The 24,477-nt window shown below is 40.3% G+C and overlaps 1 protein-coding gene across 1 annotated transcript in view; it reads left to right on the top strand.

Moving 5' to 3' along the window:
* The window catches only part of LOC117764817 (copine-9-like), a 78,335-nt gene that overhangs the window by 23,887 nt on the left and 29,971 nt on the right, over positions 1-24,477 (top strand). Inside the window, exons 3-7 of the mRNA XM_034590895.1 lie at positions 507-553; positions 3,991-4,094; positions 5,326-5,365; positions 5,629-5,631; positions 6,819-6,895. Coding sequence (XP_034446786.1) covers positions 507-553; positions 3,991-4,094; positions 5,326-5,365; positions 5,629-5,631; positions 6,819-6,895 — 271 coding nt within the window. The remainder of the gene's footprint in view (positions 1-506; positions 554-3,990; positions 4,095-5,325; positions 5,366-5,628; positions 5,632-6,818; positions 6,896-24,477) is intronic.

Below are 24,477 nucleotides of genomic sequence, written 5' to 3' on the forward strand. Positions count from 1 at the left end.
TAAGCATCTTTTATTCAAGCACCAAACATAAACTGAAATCAAACATAAGCTCAGTCCGGGCGTCTCTCCAGTGTCTCAGTCTCCTTGAGTCTCTGAGTTCCGCGTTCCTCCCTTGAGGCAGCTCAGACGCTGCCTTTTAAGCACGAGGACCAATCAGCTAACAGCTCTCCCCTGCGCTGATTGATCCTCTATGAGCAGGTGAGGGTGCTCTCCCAGCCCCCTCACCTCCACAGCGTTCATTATTGTATTAATTCCTATTAAATAAACATGAAATCCCTTAATTGTCCTGAGTTTCTCTTTCACAGCCGCGTTGTAGTAGGGTTGTATTAAGGATTTACTAGCTTTGCTTCAAGCTGTTCTCGATCTAATGAAAATGGATGTTGCTCATGTTGATTCTCCTACCTGACCCTTTGAATATTTGTCCCATGCTACAGGTACCCACATGTAAAACTTTTTTCATTTTCTTGCTTCCCCTTTGGCTTCTTCTCCATCCCGTTGCCTCTCAGTGGTCGTCCTGTATTTGCAGGCGGTGGGAAACAAAGAGTGGAGGGAGGTGAGTGAAGAAACTTTTTCTTCTCCGGTATTAATATCCAACATTCTTTCTACCCGTGTGTGTGTCTTTTATTAACTGAGTATTAACTTCAGGACAGTTTTTCTTGATGCTAGTGACTTTCAGGACTAAAGGAGGGAGGTTATTAAGAGGAAGTCTAGAAGCAACTCGCTGCAAACCCTCGGGAACACCGTTGTAGAAAATTGAAAGTGTCAGCCTCCGCTTGACCTCACAAGTGCAACCACTCTCTGAAATAGACCCCGAAAAATATAACCATATAAGTGACCCCAGCTGATGAATTAACAATAGAGGTTAAAGAATGAATAAATAAAAAGGATCTCGTTATATTAGGTTTCCGATGTTGGACAAAAGAAATTCACATTCACACTTGGGGAGGAAGAAAAAGAAGGGAGATTCCTTTTCAGTTTCGTTAAATATGCACCATCTGCTCCCCCAGACTTCTCGCTGTCTCACCCTCTGTCACTCCCTTTAAAGGCAGGGTCATGTGACCTTCCATTCATTAATGCCTCTTTGAATTTCTTCCCCCTTTTTAATTTTTTCTACTCAGTACCTCTCTCTGGCACACAGACACATTTCAATGTCGTCTTTTAGCCCCGTTTCACTTTATCAACTGTAATTTGCCTGTGGTGTCCTGTCTTTGGTTGGTGTATTTACCCATTTGCAAATTCAAAGTCAACACTGATGTGCCGGTGAGGGCTTTGCCATGGCTGATCCCCTCGCTTCAAGACACCTCACACCTTTTTATGCCATGTGACAGGGTTTAATCAAAAACACGGCGTGAATTGCGCTGCAATCAGCAGAGCAAACATCTCACTGCCAGCCGCACACAGTGACACCATGAGCACATACTGAATGTGGACCTTACATATCCTTTGTATGCTTTTGACACCATGTTTTTCTCTGCATGTTTTTCACTGCAATTATTTCTTTGAGGTAGAAGTGATTCATTTGTATCCCTTTTAAGCACAAAATAATCATTCTGTACGAGCAGAAATTGTTTTTTTATATCAGTCCTCAGCAAGTCCAAGAGTTTTTCTATTTTAATGGTTTGTGTAAGGTAATTCTTTATTTTTTTGTTTTTGTCCTTCTCTGGCCATTTTGTGTTCAACTTGCATCAGGCTGTGCACTAAATTGCTTTCTGATCACAAGTGCTAAACATTTTCCCAGCCAATGGATACGATCCACCAGTTTACAGGCCCCCACCAATCATATGTTGGCCAACAGAAGGTTACAGATGTGACTGCTTTGCCTGTGTGGTTACTTGCTCTTCAATCAGTATAAACTCATAGTTTCAACAGCATTTAAAACTGAAATGTTGTGGTGAAATCAGTTTATTTCAATGGAAACGGCTGTGTGTTCACTAAGGTAGGTGAAGCAAATCTGTGCAAGGGTCAAGATGAGCTGATACAAATCTGTGGAGTTTTCCCTCGCCAATAAAAATCTTTGCTGAGTGAAAGCATTCCACAAAGAGCCAGAGGGATGAAAAACAGCAGAGTAAAGAGGAAAGAAAGTTGGGGAGCTGAAGAGTTGCGTTAGCAACCCAGCTAGATAGCGGTTAGTGTACTCTTCAAGGTCATTCCTACGAATAGTCCATGTATCAGCTCCTTACTAAAGCCGTTTTCAGACATGACCTCTGGAGGGTATCCACAGAATTGGGTCTGGAGTTTGCCTTTCACACGTGAACAACATAAGGGGACGTTTCTGTCTCCTTAGGGGCTCCGTAGAGGGGTGGTGCATCAGACAGAGGCAGGATGTAACGTATAAATTCCGCTGTGGAGATCACATGTTTTTGTTTACAGCTGTTTTTGTTTGTCGACACCTGCATAGGTCCTCACCACCAACATCTTGACATCTTCATCCTTGTCTTCTATATATGTATGACATCGCTTTTTCATCTTCATATATTTGAATTATTATAGTTTGTTGTATTTTTGTGTGTCTTGCACATTAGAACTGTCATCGCAGTCAATCTCCTGTTGTTTTCTCACATGAGCTCATTCGTGCATTATCTGGAGTTTTTACTCAGGGAGTCTCTCCGCTGAAAGACCGGAGCCTCTCACTTGAACATTATCCAGAGTTCAGTGCATGTCTGAAAGCAAGAGCAACATAAACTCAATTTTCTCACCAATGTAAAAATAATTGTCCTTATCAAAGAGATATTTCTGTAATTGTTTTTTTTTCCTCTTCTCACTGCTTTAACGTGACACTGACACAACCAAAATGCTATCAGACTACTAATAATGCTCATTATAGTAATACCCATCAAATAAGCTTCATGACACTCCCAGTCGCCAGCTTGACACCTGCAGATTTCCTTTATTCACTAATGCGACTGTTTTCTGTATCAATTACATTTCATTTAAATAAAGAAAATGCAGGCCAATCTCCTGCAAACTAACACACAGCACACAGGGAAACAACTTTAAACACAAATCCCTCTCTTGTTTACCACTGTTGTTGTTATTCAACTGTTATTTTGGCCTTGAGCAGGTTCCTCCGTCAACCAGTGCATTACTGATCCTGAATAAATGGTTCTTCTCAAAGGATTACTGAATAAGAGTAAATCCAATGGGTGGGTTGAGAGATGGCTAAAAGAAATACATGGCACCTTTGTAGACACATGTTGTAACTCACTCTTCTGATGCTATACTTATTCTAAGCCAACAAAAAACATCTTCCCCGGTAACAAAGCAATTCCCTAATCTTCACCCACGATGCCCTAGCACCTATTAAACAATCACACCTGAGTGAGATTGTAAACCAAAGGCCTCCAGGGCCGAAAATAGAAACACTACAAGGAAATATCATGGGATTTTCCCGACTGGTCGATATGGCAGGTAGGTTCTGCAATGCCTTGGTAATGGATAGGCTGGGGACACAGCTGATAGTGTGGATTATGTGCGCTGGGCACTAAAGACATGAGTCAAGGTATTGAGGCTGTGGTGAGGCAGTGCCAAGATCAATAGCTCATTACACCGTGCTGTCAGGCCAGGCCGCGGAGGCGAGGCTGGCAGTCCACCAGGGGGATTACTGGTGTGATTGTCAGGAAGATGGAGAGACGGCCGGACCCCGGAGGGAGGCTGGGGCCGGGACCTCATGGGCTCGCTCGGTGGAGTGCTGGCTCCAATGTTCCTCTAATGTTGGAGTCTGATTTCTGTGGGGACAGGCCTTTTAGCACACAGGGCAATGAAGCTCAGTGTCATGCAGTTTGGTGATGTTTTGGCAAAGGCCCTTTCTTTTTTGTGGGTTGTAATCCATAGGGTAATATGGATTGTTGCTGAATCTAATGAAATGTATTCACTCAATCTCTGGTCTATTTACTTAATGTAACATAAATTGACTTTTTGATCACATATTGACTTTTTAATCAATGCTGCTTTTACCACCAATTACCATTTTGTTTCTATTTTTTTTTTTAGTTTGGCAGGACAGAGGTAATAGACAACACTCGCAATCCAGATTTCGTGAGGAAGTTTGTCCTGGATTTCTTCTTTGAAGAGAAACAAAACCTAAGGTTTGATGTGTAAGTAGCCTGAAAGCATTTTTATTCATATTTTCTGATTATATATGAACTCATTTAATTCTAAAATCCTGCTATACTCATGTGGATTGAAAGCAACAAAAACTAAGTTAGTGAGGACTTTGATTACATTTGAATAATTTCTCTCTGCAAGTCTTCAGTTTGGTGAAACGCTCATGTTCCCCCCATTAGAACCCGGTCTAATCAGATGTCTAATCAGGGAAGGACATTTAAAAAAAGGCTTCTTTCTAAAACAACTTGTAACCCCCACTGATTTACATTAGCGTCCTTATACCCACTTGGTTCACATACCTTTTTGACACTTTTGTTTGTTTCTCGAAAAATAAAATATAATTGTAGAAGGTATACTATTGTTAAAGCATTGTAATCAGTTGCACTTCCTGCAAAAGTAGTTCAAGGGATAGTCTGACATTTCCAATTTGCTTTGTTGCTGACACGGGGGTGAAAGCACGAAGAAATCTAACTTCTATGTGTGAGGTAAGGAGCCAGAGGTGATTAGCATTAAGAGCTATATAAGAGGACCTAGCTACGGAGCCTAGAGCCTTAGAGTCAGAAAACTGACAAGTACATTAAAGTAAACAATATGTAAAGAACTACCTCTTTTTCACCAAAATTAGCAGGTAACAGTAACCCCTCTTTTCCCAGTGCCAGTAGTGGAGTTTGCCTTTCAGTTTTTCCCCTGGTGCGTCATGTTCGTCATCACAAACATAACCGACAACTGAGCCGCTCTCTCACCTCGCTGTCTTGCCAAATAAGCGTGTTCACCTGGTTGTCATGTTTCCATCACTGACAGTCAGAGCCGATTTCAACCCGTGTCTACTGCAGACTCATTTGACCAGGGACAGAATGCTGATTGTATCCATTCACATTGCAGACAAAAGACAGATGTGAGCAGGTGTTTCTTCCCCAGTGGAAAAGAGGCTACATTGTCTACTTCCTTCCCCTGAGTCGAGCTAACTTGAACATAGGCTATAGAGACAAAATGTATATTGAACTCCTGGGAAAGTAAGAGATACTGGCATTATGTACATTTCTTCTGTGTTGGCTACTTGTGATTAATAGTATAAGAAGAACAATAGGCGAATAGTGCTTTTGGAAGTTAAGATGTTTAACAAGACTAAAGCCAGTGGATCTGTGCATGTTGTTGTTCCAAATCACTTCAAATGCAGCCCTGCAAGTTCTTCCAATCTTATCACCTCTGTTTTTCTCGCAGGTACAATGTGGATTCGAGAAGCTGCAACATTTCCAAATACGTAAGTACAGTATGTCAAACTCAAATGACAGCTTTGACTCAGAGCTGATAACTTCCATCAGGCCTCAAATCTGTCGCGTTCATACTCGGCATTACTCATGCTGTTGAAGCTAATTTACTGTGAATGAGTGCAGCAGCTGATGATGATGATGATGATGCTTCAGCATGAATAGAAATCTCACTGAGTATTTCGCACTCTGTAAATCCATCTTGTGACAGAGTTTTTTTTGTCTTCCCTAACAAATATACCACATGGGAGAGCAGAAGGTGAGTGCTTTACATACAGATTATGTTTTCCTCATGAGTCCGGCCATTACACTTCACATCATATCACTTTTTAGTCGTTAGTCCCCAGAAGATACTTTTTTTGGCATTTTATTCACTATAATTTTATTGTATTTTTCTCTCATTGTTTCATCTTATTCCATCAAGGACAAAAGCCAACAGCTCCCTCCTTGAAGCTCCCACCATAGTGTTGTTCCTCATTTTGTCTTTCTACATTTTGTCATTCGCTCAGGTAAAGCAACTTTAAGAACTCGATTTCAAAGCAAAAAAGCAGCTGTTGTTGTTTGAGACGGACCCCTACAGCAGATTGTGCATGTCAGGACTATGTCAGGACGTCCATGGTAGCTACACAGGTGCTCACTTTGCAGGACTCACACCTACACCTGCTCGTGCCCACTCACGATAAACATCAGGGTGCAGTGTTCTGCCCCTTGGCAGGAGTTTTATGTTGTAGTATCGTCTCCCTGCTTTTTTATGTTGGCATATGTTTTCTCCTCTGTAGTGTGTGGGCTGGTTGTAAAGCACAGAATCTTTTATTTAATGAAAACGCTGATTGAAGGAAACAAACAATTTCTTCTCTACTATAAGGGCACCTCATGCACAATGTGGTAGTTTTTAGAATAATTAGTCGACCAACAAGCGGCTGACTTAATGACTCCTGGGCTTGATCTATTTGGGTGAAAGCATGTGTATATAAAAGGTGAAATTAAACCATAAATTTAGTGTTTAATTCAAAATGATACTACAATGACAATAAACTTTAATGGAAATTTAGTAACTCTAATATTACCACCCCAATTGATTTCATATTTGAAGATGCTATTGAGCTCAATCTGTTTAACGATAACCTTGTTTATTGAGGCGCAGGAGGCCCAGAATGTGCATACTTATGTCCTCAGTGTTCATATATCTTAATGGGCTGCTTCCCCTTAGCTTATTTATAAAGTCTTGAGGAAAAAGTTAAATTGGAATCTGTCAGCACAGAGCACACTGCGGTGTCTTTGAGATGTGTAAAATTAAGAATGGCTCCATGCCTGCGTCAAGCGCGGCATTCGTTCTAAATCTGAAAGTTGTATTTATGGGTATTTACCAATAGTCACAGCCTGTTGTGAAACCAGGACTCTCTCTTGGCCCCTGTCATACAATTAAATCTCCTTTCCCCCCTGCAGGACTTTCTGGGTCAGACCTTCTGTACCCTTGGAGAAATCATCGGCTCCACCGGAGGACGACAGGAGAGGACCCTCTCGTAAGTGTGCATCCTAACATCCTGTCTATTGTATGGGTGAGAAACTACTGCAGTTTTTATGCCCCTTTACCAGAAACAGCTGTGGTCTGAGATTATACTTTCATGTTGTCTGTCCGTCTGCCCGTCCCATTCTCGTGAACATCATATGTTAGGAACACCTGCTGGGAATTTCATTACACTTGGCACAAATGTACATTTAGATTCAAAGATGGGCTGCCTAGATTGTTGTCATTGAAGGTCAAAGGTCAAGGTCACTGTAACCTCACAAAACAATTTTTTGGACTTAACTCTATAATTTATTCATTAAAATAGAATACTGGATTAAATGTTAAATTAAATACTATATTAAATATTAAATTCATTTAAAGTCTTCACTTCATATATTTTGTGAGTCTGGACAGATATGGATGTAAACTGCATTTTAGATGCTTGGCGAGGGCACAACTGTGAGCTGGTAATTCCAGCGTTTTGAGGTTTTGAATCATATTCATTAAAGGAACTATTCGCATAAATTATTTCTTCAGCTGGGCAGAATGAATGAGTCCTCCTCTGTCTCTTGTTCCGTATTTATTGATGGATGATGTGGGAATCAACAGTATATGCGCCATCTCACTAATGCAGACTCACCCAGTTTAAATAGCCTCATCTATTATATTGTTTGATCAGAGTGTGAGGGGCCAGATTAGGCTGTTGCCTCACTGCAAACTGAGCTCTTGTTGCCAAAGTAGTATTTAGTTTTTATTATGTTATGCAAAAGGGACTGAAGCTCGTGCCAGTATGTAGTTGCGAAAGAGGTCAGCATCACGATGAACAACGAAAAATAGAAACACTTCTGTCACATAGCAAAAGGAAGAACAAGGTGCATTGTTTGCAATCGTAAACCGGTCAGTGAGAAACAGACACCCCACCCTGATGGATTCCTCATTCTTGCGGGGGATTTAAACCATGCCAACCCAAAAAACGTTTTACCCAAACTCCACCAACATGTTGATTTTCCAACCAGAGGAAATAACACAATGGACTTGGTTTTCACCTACAACAAAACAGCATACAGAGCTGCCTCCCTCCCCCACCTGGGCCTCTAGGATCACATCACCGTTGTGCTGAAGCCAGCATACAGGCCACAGGGGGACAGTGAACAAACCAGTACAGAAGAGATGCAGGTGTGGCCGGAAGGTGCCACTTCTGCACTTCAGGACTGCTTTAACACCACAGACTGGGACATCTTCAAGCAAGCAGCCACACACAATCAACACACTGATCTACAAGAGTACAGAGTCCGTGACAACCTACATCTGCAAATGCATCAAGGATGTCACTGTCACCAAAACCATCACTTTGCGGGCTAACTACAAGCCATGGCTGACACAAAGCCTGTGGCAGGGGATTCAGACCCTCATGGACTACAGTCCTCCACCACAAGCCTGTGACAACAGCATCTCTCTGCTGAATCAACTGAACAGCTTCTTTGCAAGTTTTGACGCACTGAACAACACCACTGCTCACCAGTCACCAATAAGACATTGGGCACCATCACACTGAACACAGGGGACCCCAGGGGTGCGTGCTCAGTCCACTGCTGTTGACCCTGAGGACCCACACCTGTGCACCAACCTACAGCACCAACCACTTCGTCAAATTTGCTGATGACACGACTGTGGTGGGCCTCATCAGCAAGAACGACAAATCCAAATACAGGAGTGAAGGGAACCAGCTGGCCACATGGTGCAAGGATAACAATATCTCCCTGAATGTAGGAAAACATTTTTTGGGATGTATTACTCTTATCCTATCCACCGTGTACCTGCATATTATGTTGTACTGTGTATTATGTTTTGAGTACTTAATATGTTGCGCACTTATATGTTCTGTCTACTTATATCTTTACACCAAGGATCAGAGATAAACAGTATTTCAATCCTGTCTATGATCTGTACGTATGGCAGAATTGACAATAAAGTTTGACTTTGACATTTAAATGTCCTCGTGTTTCACGAATATATGACTTCAATGACAAACTAATGTGCATCTTAAATTTAAATTTATAGATTCAATGTCCAATGGAACAGGAGGACAGATGGACGATATTTTGCAACATTACATTTTGTAGCTGTTTCTTTCTGTTTCTTTTCCTCTTCCTCTGATGTGTCACAGATGGAGGTGAAATGTGCGCCTCCAGGTGGTCACCTGTGACACTTCTGAAGAGAGCTAAAGCTGAATCAGTCAGGGTAACTAAACAAGCTAGGAATAGCTCCCAAAGTATCTTAGACAAACTTTTAACATCCTTGAGTTTGGCTACATTGTGCTCTCTTTAAAGGGATAGTTTACCAAAAATGAAACTTCACTCATTATCTAATCACCACTATGCAGATGGAGGGGTGGGAGAAGTGTTTGAGTCCACAAAACACATTAGGAGTTTCAGGGGTAAACAGTGTTGCAGCCAAATCCAATACAATTGAAGTTAATGGTGACCACTTTTTCAAAACGTAAAAAAAAAAATACATATATTGCCTCCATACTTCTCCTGTGGTGTCATTTACACCATGATTTTGTCCTAAATGTCCTCTGTGATCCACGTGCAAACACGGCTTCAGAGGAAGATATCAGATTGGCATAGTGGTAAGTAGATAATGAGTCAATTTTCATTTTTGGGTGAACTATCCCTTTAGGCTGCAACTAATTGTTATTTTCATATTGATTAATTTTCAGTTTATGTTCTTAATTGTTTGGGAAAATGGGAATGTATCATCAATGTGTTCCCCCCAACCAATAATCCAAAACCCAAAGACATTCTGTTATTTTCAGTTTCCATTCTCGTTATACTTTCAAAACAAATTCCATTTGCTCTGCAATTTTGCTAGTTTGCTAATTTGCACTCCGAAAAGCACCTTTGGCGTTGCTCATGGAGGTTTAGCTCGACCAAGAGCAAAAGCTTTGCCTATGAACAAATCCATGTGTAATTAAAACACCAGTCTGTCAATGGCAATATTTTCTGGGTTTTAGTTTTTATATGAGTCACTGCCACTGACTTCAACTGGACTTTGGGATGAGTCCGGTCAACTAGGGGCCAGTTTATGGCCCTTGCATCTGTCCCCTGCCAGTAGCACTATTGACATGTTTTAGAAAGCTTATCATGCTCAGACAGACCAAACAATCAGCCGGCTGTAGTTTGCTTTCAGCCTGAATGCCACAGAGCTGGGTGAGCGAGGGGTGAAGAGAAAAACAAAGGGAGTAGAGAGCGAGAGAACAACAAAGTATTTGGGCATAATTTGAATATAAAGTGAAAGTGATGCCAGTCTTTGAAAATATACGCAAATACAAATGTAGCCATTAAGTCTGTGTCAAAATAAGATAAGTTATAGATATAACTTCGGATAGCTTGTCGGGTTAAAAAGAAGTCGCACTAAGGGCTCAAAAACCAGACGTACACACACATATTTTGGCTATGTAAAAGAGATTAATAGATTTATGTCCTCCTTTTTTGATTAAATGGACTCTCAAAGACAAGGCAATTACTCACACTCATCACAAACCTGCCAAAGGACCTACGTGATTAATCATATCTTCACTGTATCCATTAATGGAATTCACCTTGAGGAAAAAATTAGGAAAGGGACATAAGTAAAAGATTACATACAATAAGACCCCTGTCTGAAGGATTGTCGTAATGAATCATTCTGTGATTAATGGGGGACAAAGGAGCTTAAAGACACTGACAAGGGGGATTCTCAACCACTGTACAGATAACAGCCTGGTCTATCCAGCAATGTGAGGTAGAACTGTAGAAAACCACCTTGGAATTTCAATATTAATTTGAACAAGTGAATGTGCAAGTCCAAATTATATATAACCTTTGAAATCAAAATGTAACTTTTGAAGCCACTAAGCTAAATTATCCACTGGAACGGGAAGTTACAGTATTATTTATATTTATTGGTTAATATTTGTTTTATTACATTCAAGTTCTTGCCATCAGATATACTTTGGAAAGTTATTGAACACAATGTAAGAGCTTTTAACTTACCAGTCACCGGAAAGGGCTGTCAGTCATTGCCAGTTCCCTTTATTTGAAAACACAGTTTTTTTTACTCAAAATGCGTTTTATTGATCACTGAGGCCTATCTGGCATTTAAAAAGCATTGTACTCCACACAAAACGTTTTCAAACTAACAAGATTCTTAGCTAGCTTGCAGTCTTATTCTTCGCTGCTCTTGCTGGTGCAGTCTGTTGTTGCTTGACAGCTGATATGTGTACGCGCGTTATTATGCACACATTGCTCTAGTGAATGTAAAAACTGCACATATTCAAATCTAATAAAAAACAATTATAATATGAATGACATACCATTAATTTGATTCAGACAAAATTCTTTGTAAAAAGACTCCAGCATGAATTACATCATGAATAAATATAGCTTTAACTTGGCGACTGCAGAATAAACTATAAACACAACATTGACATACCACTATCATTATATATTAAAAGTTGTTTTTACATTTGTCAATTTGCTCAACCTGTTGATATTAGGTAACATGAGCATTCATTTGTAGATTTGTTTCTTCCCACCTGGCAATATAACTTATTCACTCTCAGCTCTGAGTTCTCTGTTTTGGTCTCCACCAACTCCTGGGGCTTGTACTATAAAATACCCAGGGTATGTTTTTGTTGTCCAGGTTCACTTAACCTAATGTCGGCCGTCCTGGATAACCTGCACTACGACGCTGGTAGCGGTTAACCCTGGGTTTCTTATCCAGGTACGAGCGTGTTCATGTGGAAGAGGTGGAGCTATTGAATATTACCAACATTCTCTGTCCATGAATAAAGTTTTGAATATGATATGATAAGAAACACTGATATCTGCAGATGGGGCCGGCGGGATCCAAAGTGAAACATAAATGAAGATCATAACAAAACAAAAAGAAAGAAGTTAAATAAAAACTGTAAATAAGCTGATTACTTTTATCATGGTTATTGTGTTTGTTCTTTCTCTGATCATGAATAAACTATTATTAATATTTTATGTAGATAATATAAAGTGAATGGGTTGTCAGACTGTTTCGGCCGTTAAAGAAGAGAGGAGAGAAGCAGTAAATGTGTGATGAGTGCCTTCTGACTTAAATGTTTATTAATAATCATGGGAAGTATTGAATCGTCTGTGAATCATCTTTTTTGAATAAACGAAATCAGAGGCTTTGGTTTTTATATCTCATGTTGTCCTGAGCTGCACTGATATAATAAGAAAGTAAAAGCATCAACACTGTCAGGAATCATGTCAGAATCAAAGGAGCTTTGTTGAATTCAAAGGAAGCTATAATAGTCGTCGAGCCACCTAAACCAAAGGATTGGACCAAAAGATGCAAAAGCTGAAGGGAACTACAGATTGGGTTCAGGTAATTCTCATTATTTTGAGTGTTGCCTTTCACATAAAAAGAGTCACTTGATTCCTAGTTAATCTAAAAATATTGATTGGTGCAGCTTTATAAATATACCTCAGAAATCTCATAGCACCACTGCTCATTTTCTGCTCTGCAGAAATGAACCATGGCAAATATCAAACTGAAGCTTTGAAGATTTCCCAAAATCCCAACAATCATTTTTTTAATCTTAATCATTCAATACCTAAGAAGATCTTAAAATACCTGCGACAAAAATACCTGGTGGCCTCGTTTCCCTTTAGAGACATATGTTTTGATTTTAAAAATACAAAAAAAACTGCTGATACAAGCTGCTGTGAGACAAACAATACAGCAGAGATATGTAACTGTCACATTATTCCCTAATGATCTCCTGATGCACCTCCTGTCCCTGGCTTTTTCACAATAACACCTAGTTCCCCTAAACCGTCCTTCGCCTCGCCACCACAAGCAGAGTGATCTGGCGCTTGACAGCCAGCAAGAGTGAACAAGTGAAATGAAAAGAACGGAAAGGCCTGACAATACGAGAAGAGACAAAAATGAAAAGGACAAAACCAACAGAATGCAATCACTATTCCTCCCATACGGTCAGTGTCTCTGATGGCTGCCTGCAGGGAATAGACATCTGTCTGGAGCCTCTGATAGATCAGACAGAGCAAAGCCCAGGGGGAGAAACAAGGGAGGGGGGAGGTAGAAAGGGAGGTAAAAGGGGAGATGAAAAGTAAAAGAGAGGTACGTGAAGGGTGACAGACAAACTCCGCACACTAGGGATGAGGGAGGGGAAGACAGGGAATGTAATTCACCAAAAGGAAACGGATGAAATGCAACGTATGAAGGATATACAAAAGAGAGAAGACAGGAGAAGAGAGAAAGTTGGGTTGAAGGAATTGGTGCGATTGAAAAAGGAAGAGAATATACAGTGTAGGAAAGTTCATTGCACAAAACAGGGAGGGACAGAAAGAGAAGAAACGGTTGTGTGCTGTCATTTAGGAGACTCTGCACAGTGCACACCAGGAACAAGACAAGAACACAAAAAATCTTGGATAAAGACAAAATTGGCCCAGTATATAAAAAAACTGTACAATGGTGTATTGATTTTTCCTCTGCGTTTGCTGTCATCAAACACACACACATACAGAGAGAGTCCAGAGCCTATATGGCTGTGGTAGCCTCCTCGTGTTGGTGGGTGTACATTTTTATAGGTCAACAGTTTTAAAAAACGGGCTTCATGCTGCGTGGCAAACTAAGCACTCCTTTCCACTTACCTGCGTTGCTATGGTAACCGAGGGGGCTACTTGCCGAGGCGGTAAAAGTATAACAATGATCCAGAATATACCCTTTCAAAAACATAAATGGGGAACTCAGCAGGATGCATTATATGGACACCCATGCTGAAGGACTACACACCAGAGGTATTTTTTAACCTAAGTTCATGCTTGTCCAGAGAAACGATCTGTGATGCGTATACACACACATACTATATAATGTGTGGTTTCCTTTATCTAGGAAACTGACCATGAGCTAAAACTTGGAGTTGGCAAACAAGAAAAATACAAAACAGACAAATCACCCTTTTGTAGATGTAATGTGGAAAAATGAGGCCAATCTAATAACAATCCCACAGACTGCCAGTCACCCAGATGTAGATTGATTAGGTGGATGGTGAACTAAATACGATGTCTGCCGGGAGGGTTGAGCTCGAGGGACTATACCTGTGTGGATTCGGCTGCAGGATACTGGTCAGTCTGTTAGTGCAGGGTGTCAGAGGGCAGGGTGTGTAATTGGGGGCAGAGTGGGATGTGCTCTGTGGGATGGGGTCATACACACATTTAGGAACACGTACATAGAGTAACACAAACTTCTGTCTATCTGTATGTGCTTGGTTACACTACAAATGCAGGTTTTCATACCAAAATACTTTTGTAGATTATAATGTAGGAATATTTCTATATATTTAAATAACTTAAAGTTACACAAACTAAGTTGGTTGTATGTCACATTTGTTTTATTACTGCATGTAAAATTGTTTCCTATAAAGTGACTTAATATAATAAAAATACATAATTAAAAATTAAAAATACATAATTACAATATATGTTCAGTGACTGGTAGGCTTCATAATGTTGTGGACTATCACACACTGACAGCAAGATATTATTGTAAATGGTTTAGTATTTATATAGCGCTTTTCTAGTCTTGATGACCTCTACAGTACAGTTTTACATTCACACACACATTCATACAGTGCATCTATTAGCAGCACTTTTGTTGTTCTATGAGGGGCAATTCAGGGTTCAGCATCTTGCCCAAGGACACTTCAGCATGCAGATGGGGAAGACTGGGGATCGAACTGCCGACCTACAGGTTGGAAGACGACCACTCTACCCCTCAGCCACAGCCGCCCACGTTAGAGAATTGCAATTTAGATAAAACTTAATCTAATTACTGATATTATAATTATATTATTATGAGCTTCAGTTGCTTCAGTGTTGCTTCTCTATTATAGCGCATGTATAAAAACAGTGGTATAACTATTATTTACTCCTTAATATCTATTATTATTACTCAAATAATATATATAATAATATCAATAAATATTTGCCCCAACACTGTTGTTACTGGCCCAGTGAAGTGTAATTCTTCCACAGACTCTCATTATCTCAGTCTCTTGATATCCAGAAAATATACAGCCAAGTTCCATAAGGAAGACTTGCGAACATATGGACAAGAAAGTCCAGCAAAATCGGAATAACAGTAGAAACAGAAACCCTTAAAAACAACACTCTGATCGACAGAGCAAAATAATCTCAATCTGTTGTTGTTGCTATAAAAACTCATCTCTGTTTTTTCCTGGTTGGTTGAACGACCTTCCTTTGGGCCAGGGGACATTCACCTGTCTCCTCACAAGCTGTGGTTGGGGAGATGAGCCCCTTCTCTGCTCCACCACCGCAGTATTGTCCAGCTCATCTTCATCTTCACAGTCTTAAATAAAACCTGACTGCTTCAGTGGATGCCTGCGGCTGGTGGTCAATCTCACTGTTCTTTTCCTGTGGTTCATGAATTAGAAACTGAAAACTTCTTCGAGGGAAGCGCCTCCCTCCTCACTTTTTTAATAGATAAGAGGTATGCTCTCAGAATAAGAAACGCTAGACTTCATCACCGAGTCACCATTCAGGCGTCGGCACCCCTCAAGCTAAACGCTTGTGGCATTGTCGAACTGTGTCCAACCCTTTACCCCCCCCACCCCACACACCTTACTCTCATGAGTAATTGGCCTTTCGAATCAGCTCTCATCAGCCCTACCTTTGCACATGGTGGGATGACACATTGTAAGACTCAGTTCTGTTCTGAGTTTACCTTCAGCCACAAACATTAGAGGTCATGGTCAAATGAATCCAGAATTAAAGCGTTCAGCTCACATAGCAGATATGAATTCCCAGTTACAACACAGTCCCTGAATGCAGCTTGTATTCTAACCCGTGACCATGAATAATTGCTCCTCCTGTCAAAACCCCACAAATGAATGTGTTTTAATTATTGCACAGAATATTAATTGTTCCGAGAGAGTTCAGGGAGGGGATTGGATCTTCAACAACAACCTCTACCGTCCACACACTTGTAGCACATCCTGTGGAGTTCCTCAGGGAACACAGTGCCAATGATTTCCCAGATAACAAACTCAAGACATTTTGCCCTGAAACTACAACAACATCACATTCACCCCGAGCATATAAAACCAGCATTCCGCTGTCAGCAGTGTGGACAGTATGAACAGTTAGGCCACTGAAAGTAGCATTGGTAATAATAGCATAGTCGTATAAATACTATCTATATACTTGTAAGCTAATGTTAATCATGGTTATGGTGTTTTCTGGAAATGTATGCACGCCACAACAATGATCAATATCTCTGATTGTGTCACTCTCCACTGCCTCTGCCCTCTCTTTGGAGGCCTTCTACGCTAACATGGAGCTGGTGGTTTGAAGCTAGTGGTTCGAATCGCTCAACATCACTGAACCACAATTTTGGCTGTTAGAGCAACCCTCCTGAAATTACATTTAAATATGACTCAATAACTGTGACCAGATTATGTTTTCTGTTTACATAATGAGGAAGTACTCTTAACTCCACCAAGGAGGTCCATGTTGTCCCCTGTCTGTTTGCTTGTTTGGCTGATTTGTTTATACACAAGGTTCCACAGAAACAACTGGATGAATGACCTTGGTGGAAGGATGTGGTGGAAACCATCACATTTTTGTGTGGATCCCGATTAGGGTGCATATCAAGGATTTTTTTTTTTCTATTTTCATTAACATTGCTAGATGGGCATTGATCGTTTTCGAAGGGAATGATTCATGGATCTGGAGAATATTATGAATTATCACGAAACTTGGAGAAATTTGGTGGGAATTATGAGGGTTTTTTTCACTTTTCGTTAACAGTGCATGTATGAAACTTTTCCTTGACTTCTCAGATAACAGTTCATGGATCATGGTTAAAAATCAGTCATGATCAGAGGAGTGATTTACAATTTGTTGCAGATCCGAATATCAAATTCAAATGTGGTTTCGTAAGGAGACTGTTAGGCCTTGGTGGAGGTACTGTATATGCACTCTATTCTAGTGAAACGATGCACTTGGCAAGTTGCAATCCACCCAAACCCCCTCCTGCCAACTCTGCTTCCGTCCATAAATATAGTGTTAGAATCATACACTCTGAAAGTCATCCAGCTAGTGATCACTTTTCCCTTTGCTGCTGCAGTTATATCATAATATCGAGAAGACTGAAGTTCTTGTTTCTAGTTTCAGTTTTGACTGGTGAGACATACACTTCTGGATATAAAGTACGAGCTGTCGCCGGCCGGTAAGATGGTTAAGATGAGAGATGCATATGTAAGTCCTTGTTTCTCATCAAATGTTACATCAAGGCATTGAAATGTTGCAGTGGGTGAGTGTTTAAATCGATTTTTGAATTTGTCGAGGAGGTGTTGTTCAGGTAAAAACAAGGTGTGCTAATGTTAAATTATAAGTTGAGTTAGTTTGTGTTTAATGTTTAAGCTCTTGTCCGACACCAGTAGGTTTGATTTTAAGACAATTTAGCTCAGGAAGTCAATCTGATCAATAAAACCTGTGCTTTTATTTTATACACACACACACACACACACACACACACACACACACACACACACACACACACACACACAGATACGTATACATCAGTCGACACTTTCTGATCAGTGAGGTCTGTGTCCTGCAGTACCATTGTCGTCACTCTGCCATCTGGTGTGGCGGTTCACATCTTATCTGGCCTGCTCTGCTATGACAGGCACCAAAGACCAAACACTGAGCTGCCGCTCTTCTCCTTCTGAAGAGAAGATTAAACCTTATCAGGCCCAAAATCAAATAAGAGGCCATTAATCTAGCCTCACAAAAGGTATAATAGTTAGACCTCTATTACACCTCTGTTGAATCACTTACTATCCACATCACCTTTTTTCAATTCAGTCTCAGTGAACCAGTGAATGAATGAAAATGTTTTTAGACAAAACAGACACAATGAAACCATTCTTTGTTCTTTGGGCCAACTTTCTGATTACAAAATCTGCCTCACAGCAGATGAATCAACACAGATTTACAATGGTTCATCTTCCAACTGGCAAGAGTTAGCTGTTACTTTATCTCACAAAACAAGGTGGTGTTTGTAAATGGCTCTGTTTGAGCAAGCAGAAATTAGCTTGGAGCTAGTTTCATGCTTGCCAGCTTTGTGCATCTTGGCAAATAATGTGACAGTGTTGTTGTGTTGCAGTCACTGATACAGACAACACCTCTATTTTGTGAGCTACACCACTTGTTGGAATAACAAAAGGATTCACTGTGGTGAGATGAGATGATCATCACAGAGTGATGAGAGCAGCTTTTCCATGTTGGTGATCTCACACATTTGGCTGTTTCATTCAGAATTAATCTTTTTATTTAGGATTTTTTTCATGTGAAAGATATCAAGAAATACTCTTGCACTGTACTTTGTGATTCTTTGTTTAGATAGTCTCTTTACTACTGTGCCTGTGCTAAACCTGCCTGTTTGTAATGCTCCGTTCTCTTGTCTGTGTTAAAGCTCTGGAGCTACTTCAGAATTATTCCTTGTCATTAGTGAGTCCTCGTCAAACAGTTTTACAATATACTGTCTCTTTCTATTGTTTATGTTCAGAGCTTTTTAAGCAGTCTATAGTGCAGAATGAGATTAGAAAAGTTTGTGTTCTTTCTACCTGGATTATCTGCAACTGCTGTAATTTTTGTATACATTACATGTTACTTTTTCAGGGTTCTGCTAAGCAGTTGACACAATGTTCAGACCCATGTTAACAACTTTTCAAAATAAAAGCTCTGCTATTCCGTGCAGTATAAATCAATACGGCAACAAAACAAACTTTATACTTTTACTTTTGAGCCAACTTGGTAAAAAGGAAGTGATTCTGTTCCTGCCATGATCAACCGTGAATGTGAAATAAATAATGATAAAAATAATCCAATTATCAAGATTTTGACCCACGTTACTGACCACTGCTGTAGTTTATTAGAGGACATAGAAGACATGTTCAACTACAGAGCGACCAGCCTGTTTATTCAATTTGTATTCCTTTTGAACATATGGCATGTCCACATTGCACCAAGCTTTGCAATTTACAATACACATCACAGACAGACAGACATTTGTGGAATTAGTAGGTAGATACTTAATTCTATATTTATACTTCCCTATTTTTCTCTTTCTACATTATCATAAAACACATATGAAAGAAAAAAGTTAATATACAAATGAATTTCACAAATAATTGTAGAAACAGTAACACCAAGCTACAATCATGTCAGTGACTGTGAACTAAAGAACTACCTAAAGTCTTTGTCAGTTGATGCCAGTTAAAAGTCAATTAGTCATAGTTGTAGCCGTCCTCTGGGATCCTCTTGTTCTGTATCATCAGTACTGTGAATTCATCTAGCACCTATCATGGAGACTGTAATTTCTCTACCCCCGTCAAGCTCTGCTAATTTGGAGCTCATTCTCTTGCTCATTTGGAGCTGGCTACGACTGCAGAGATATTTTTCTCTCCGTCTCCCCACACTCCAAACTCTCCACTGAAACAGAATATATGTTGTTGTGAATACCTGTCTAGTCCTCTAATATATGATGTATTTGCTGTGTTTTCCATTAATTATGTAGACTGTGGTGGCCCACCATATTCTACTTTGTCACAGTTTTATCATGAACCCATTCTTTTACACCTCTCATGATAATATAAGAGATCTCTACCTTGGTGTTTGCAGCAGTATTTGGAGCGCTATTTGCCACATGCTCTTGCAACCGCTAGCGACCTCTATGGTGCATAATGTTTTCACCGTCCACGCAGACAGTCAGACCACATAGTTTCAGCTGCAGTTGTGGCATCAATGTAGGGTCTTTCTCTCATGTGAGAAATTATCTTTCACTCTTAAGTCTCTTTCTGTGTACATGTTACTCAGAATCTGTTGTGCGCTAGGGTGACCTTCATGCATGTGGACCCCCATTACCGCCATAGATTGAATTAATTCTGTGGGAAACTTTCATTTGTAAACGCAATTTCTTAGACAGTGAAACGTGAACAGCCATGATGTGGAGCAAAATCATTCCCCTGTGGTCCATTTGGGCTTTTGTGTATGTGGTGGGATGTACGGTGTGTTTGTGTTTGGGCCTTTGAGGGCCACAACAACCACGCAGTCCTTGTCTCATGTCACCGAGGTTCACACAGGTTTCTCAGTCCAGAATGTCCCTCAGTCCTGTCCAGTCACCAGACGACGACCTTTTGTATGTGCATGTGTAAGTGTCCCACTTAAAAAGCCTCTATCAGCAAGTAAACCATTAACTCTGCAGACATGTACTCTGCACATGAGATTATGACGCATGTCCCGGCAGATTCAGTCTGACACACAGAAGGTAACACAAGGATGTCACATAAGGTCATGTGCCCCCCCCCCTTGGCTTTTCCGTGCCTGCCTGTCCTTACTCGGTGACACCCGGCACGTAACACAGAGGAGCTGAATCTATGTGTGGTGACTGCTGTGAAGTTCACTCAGATAGAGACTGACAAGCTCTTTGGACACATCTGGCTTCATTTAACTCACATGTCTTTGTATCATTTCTTATTTTTAGAAACAGTTGTAAGGCTAAATTAATGAGTTTAACTTGTTCAGGTGTTTATTTACGATACAGGATAATTGTGTGTCAACCCAGGTGATGCTCCAAACCTGTGTTTTTAAAAATCAAGATATGTTGAAGATGAAAATGAAGTAGTTTATAAGTGAGTGAGAATTAATGAGTACTAGGGCCTATATTAAAGTAAAGAATATATCATATTTTGAGACAATTGTCATTAAATTATGACAAGAAAGACAGAATTGAGATGTCAGTTATAATATAACAAGAATATTTTCATATTTTAATCAGGCTAAAGTCCTCATTTAACAAGAAAAAAGTTTAAATTCAATGACAAAAAACTCACATGGAGAATTAAGAAAAATCTTTGAATCTGAATCCAAGATCTTGATGACCAATCCTCTTATTGTTTGTTAAGAAGCTACGAAACCTCTTTGAATAACACACAGATCACAGTAGACCGCTACCAAACATTTGGCAGCACATTTAAAAACAATATAATGATGACGATGATGAAGTGTTCACACTTTATGACAGCGACTATATAATTTGTGTAGTAGTGGCCTTGGCTAAGAGAGGGGACAGGCAGGATAACTGATTTGGGAGAAAGAGGGCGTTGCAGTGATTGTATGAGATGCATAAGAAATGAGTTAGGGGATGAACAAGGTAAAGCTGAGGAGTAAACTGTCATTCGAAGGAAAACTCCAAGGTGAGCTGACCTTCCGTAGCTGATGTGTCACAGCTTCAATTCATTCAGACATATTCTGTGACGGACACAAAACTGAAAATAAAATCAAAAAGAATACAAATATCAGGATGAAAAAAAGGAGCCAAACATGTTGACACACAGACTTAGAAAGACAACTAAATTTGAAATTTTTTTTTAAATGTAAATAACCTACATGATTTCCTCAAGAGAAACATGACCATACATTTAAGGGAGGGTTCCTGTTTAGTCCCGATGAATCGGATCCTGGAGCATTTATACCTTTGGTGCAGTTTGTTTGGATGGTGTGAACACCGGATTCGAACTCTGGTGCAGTCCAAACACTCTGGTTCACCTCGAGGAGGTGGTTCCCGGACCGATGTCAAGTAAACTCTGGAGCAGTTTATTTCTGGTGTGAACCAATGACAGGAAGCATACCAGTATATCTGTCATTTCATTGGTTTTAAAATGTTTTCTCTTCCTGTTTTGATGACCTGTGAGCTACCACACTGACTTTTTGGTGTGAACCCACCCTAAGACTGATACAGAAGACAGTGTAAGCCATGTAACACAAGGTAATATTGTATTTCTACATTTAGATAATAATTTTAAACTATCTAGAAAAGTTTGGGTCATATTTTCTATCCTTCTAGTAAAAGAAAAAAGTTATGCCATTCATACCATTTATTTATATTCATATATGTGTATGTATTTGTGTGTGTGTATATATTTGAATATACATAATATATATGTGTATATAGTACAGTATAGGGTCTAGTATTAAGATATGTTTTTAATAAGTAACGAGAAAAAGATATAATAAAAAAAGAAACAATGCTCACATGCGTGCTGGCACGCTCTGAACTTTTCAAGTGGCAGCTATGACCTCAAGGTTAACTAGTGTTCTTTCACGAGTCTACACATCATGTCTCTTCATTAAAAGCCATGGCACATCGCGGAATAGCTCACAGCTGCCTCACTTTGACGGCACGTTGTGGAAGATTTTTGCCACATCAACACATACCGTATTGTTTCTTTGTGCAGATACAAGTCAGGCTCACGGCGATGAAAACACAACACTGGCTTCTTGGAAGCAGAGCTCTGACAGAGCGCTCCCTGGCCTCAGATACATCTTGTGATGAGTAACAGAATAGACTAACTGGTTGTTATATGTGACAGAGGAACAGCATGTCATTAATATTCTGTCAGTGAGCAGTCAAGGATCGGACAGATAGTCCAGACCCAAGGCAGCTATTGTTTCCAGTGGGCTATAGCTGGCGGCTGTGCAGTTGGACACATCGTGTAAATACATTCATAAATAATTCCCACCCTGTAGCTGCTGCTGCAGCTGGCAGGCGGCATGAGCAAGAGAATCCATCGACTTTGAAACTACGTCACGGAAGGCTGTGGATGTATGAGACGAGGCGAGTGGCTAACGGGCTCTCTCGTTATATTTTACTTTATTTCATTATTCTTTCTCCCCTATGTGCCTCCTTTCTCTGTGTGCTTAAATCAGTGTTCCTTAAATGGTTGTTTTTGTATTTCTCTGATCTTCTGTCAGCTGTCTTGCTCCTTCGCCGTGGTCTTTGATATGAAAGCTAAATAAATCTGTGTCAGTGGTGCGTTGATGGGGGCCCTTATTCTTCATTCTGCTTTATCGTGACATTGAAGTGGGACACAGCTGAAAGATTTAGGTTCAGTTGAAGGCAGCTTTGCCTCCTGGCTTTGCCTCAGGCCGCCTGTTTCCAAACAGTGGAATGTGGACACCACTGTTGTACAGGGCGACAGATGAAAACTTAAGTCCCTCCACAAAAAGCCCATAAAGGGCAGTCATAAACAGAATAATTACATCTAATTAAAACTGAAGAACGTAGGACTTAGTTATTTCTACTTTCACCTCTAAAATCATAGCAATCGGAGTTTGGGTGGCCTCTTCAGAATGTTTTTATTATGATATGTGAATGCATTTGTGTGTGTATGTGTGTGTGAGAGAGAGAGAGAATGAAAAGTCTTGATATCAAGGTCCAAACACATTGTGCCTGTGCCACACAATGCAATGCAGCCGTCACTGGAGCTGTCAAATGTCGAAACAAGGGATGTCTCTCAGCTTCTCAAAAGCAAAAATAGTCCCCGTTTCTCTGTTTTTCAGATTCACTCTTCAGACATTGTTCTCACTGGATAAATCCAATTATGATGGAAAACTACAACAAATGATCAAGAACTGTATTTGGTTGGGCTGATGAACGAGGCCATACTTATATTGAGCCAACGTCGTGATCCCCCCTGTTCGACACTGACAGTGGGTGTCAGCCTGCCATGCACAGACTATAATTTCAGTGTCCACTATAATGTAGGAAAAGAGACTTCAGCTCAGTCAGTGGTGGTGTGTGTGAGTCTGCGAGTGAAAGGGTCTCACTGGCCATTTTTCTCTCTGGCTTGAGCTTTCAGCCACAGTTTGGGTTTAAATAGACTCTATAATCGAGACAAACCTCACACCCACAGTCCAGCCTACAGTTTATCCAACTGCAGCACCTTGGTTAAGGTTTGGGAAACACTGTAGTTTTGGTTAAATGTAAATTTAAACACCAGGTGTCTGTGACTTAATGTGAATTCTTCTGCATTAAACCAGACCACGATTTCCCCCCTGACCTTAACCAAGTGCCTGCAAAGTTTAACAATGCTGCACTCAACATGTCCGCAGCACGACTCTGGCTTCTACAGATACTGATTTGCATGTATAGCGCGGTGCACTCCTGTGTGCCCAACCTTCCTGCATCTCCTTTGCAGTAACATCAGGGTAGTTTCAGTCTTGGTCTTCCAGATCCTTTCTAGACTTCCACAGTTCCCCTTCATTGCAATTTCTTAATGACATTTCACACTGTGGAAATTTCAAGCTTGAAGCGCTTTTTATATTTTTATAGCCTCCTCCTGCACTGTAGGGCATCAATTATTTTCATTTTCGATCCTCAGCTTAGAGGAGCCTGTGGTTGCCGAGTGTTAGCACAAGGTTTGAGGAGTCAGAGAAGTTATCATCAGCTGACAGTTCTTAATGACTGCACTCGACCTGCCTTACAAGATCTACTGAGCCAATTAAGTCCTTACAAATCAATGAAGTCCACAGTTTTACAAGAAGCAAAGTAATAATGTATGAAATCAATCTGCTATTCGTGTACATTTATATCTATATATACATATATAGATATAAATGTATATATATGGTATTAATACCAACCCAGCAAATGGTGGGTTGTCATTTTCTCATGATACTTTTTAAA

The sequence above is a fragment of the Hippoglossus hippoglossus genome, chromosome 7 (genome assembly GCF_009819705.1).
Source record: "Hippoglossus hippoglossus isolate fHipHip1 chromosome 7, fHipHip1.pri, whole genome shotgun sequence".
In the NCBI taxonomy this organism is placed as follows: Eukaryota; Metazoa; Chordata; class Actinopteri; order Pleuronectiformes; family Pleuronectidae; genus Hippoglossus; species Hippoglossus hippoglossus.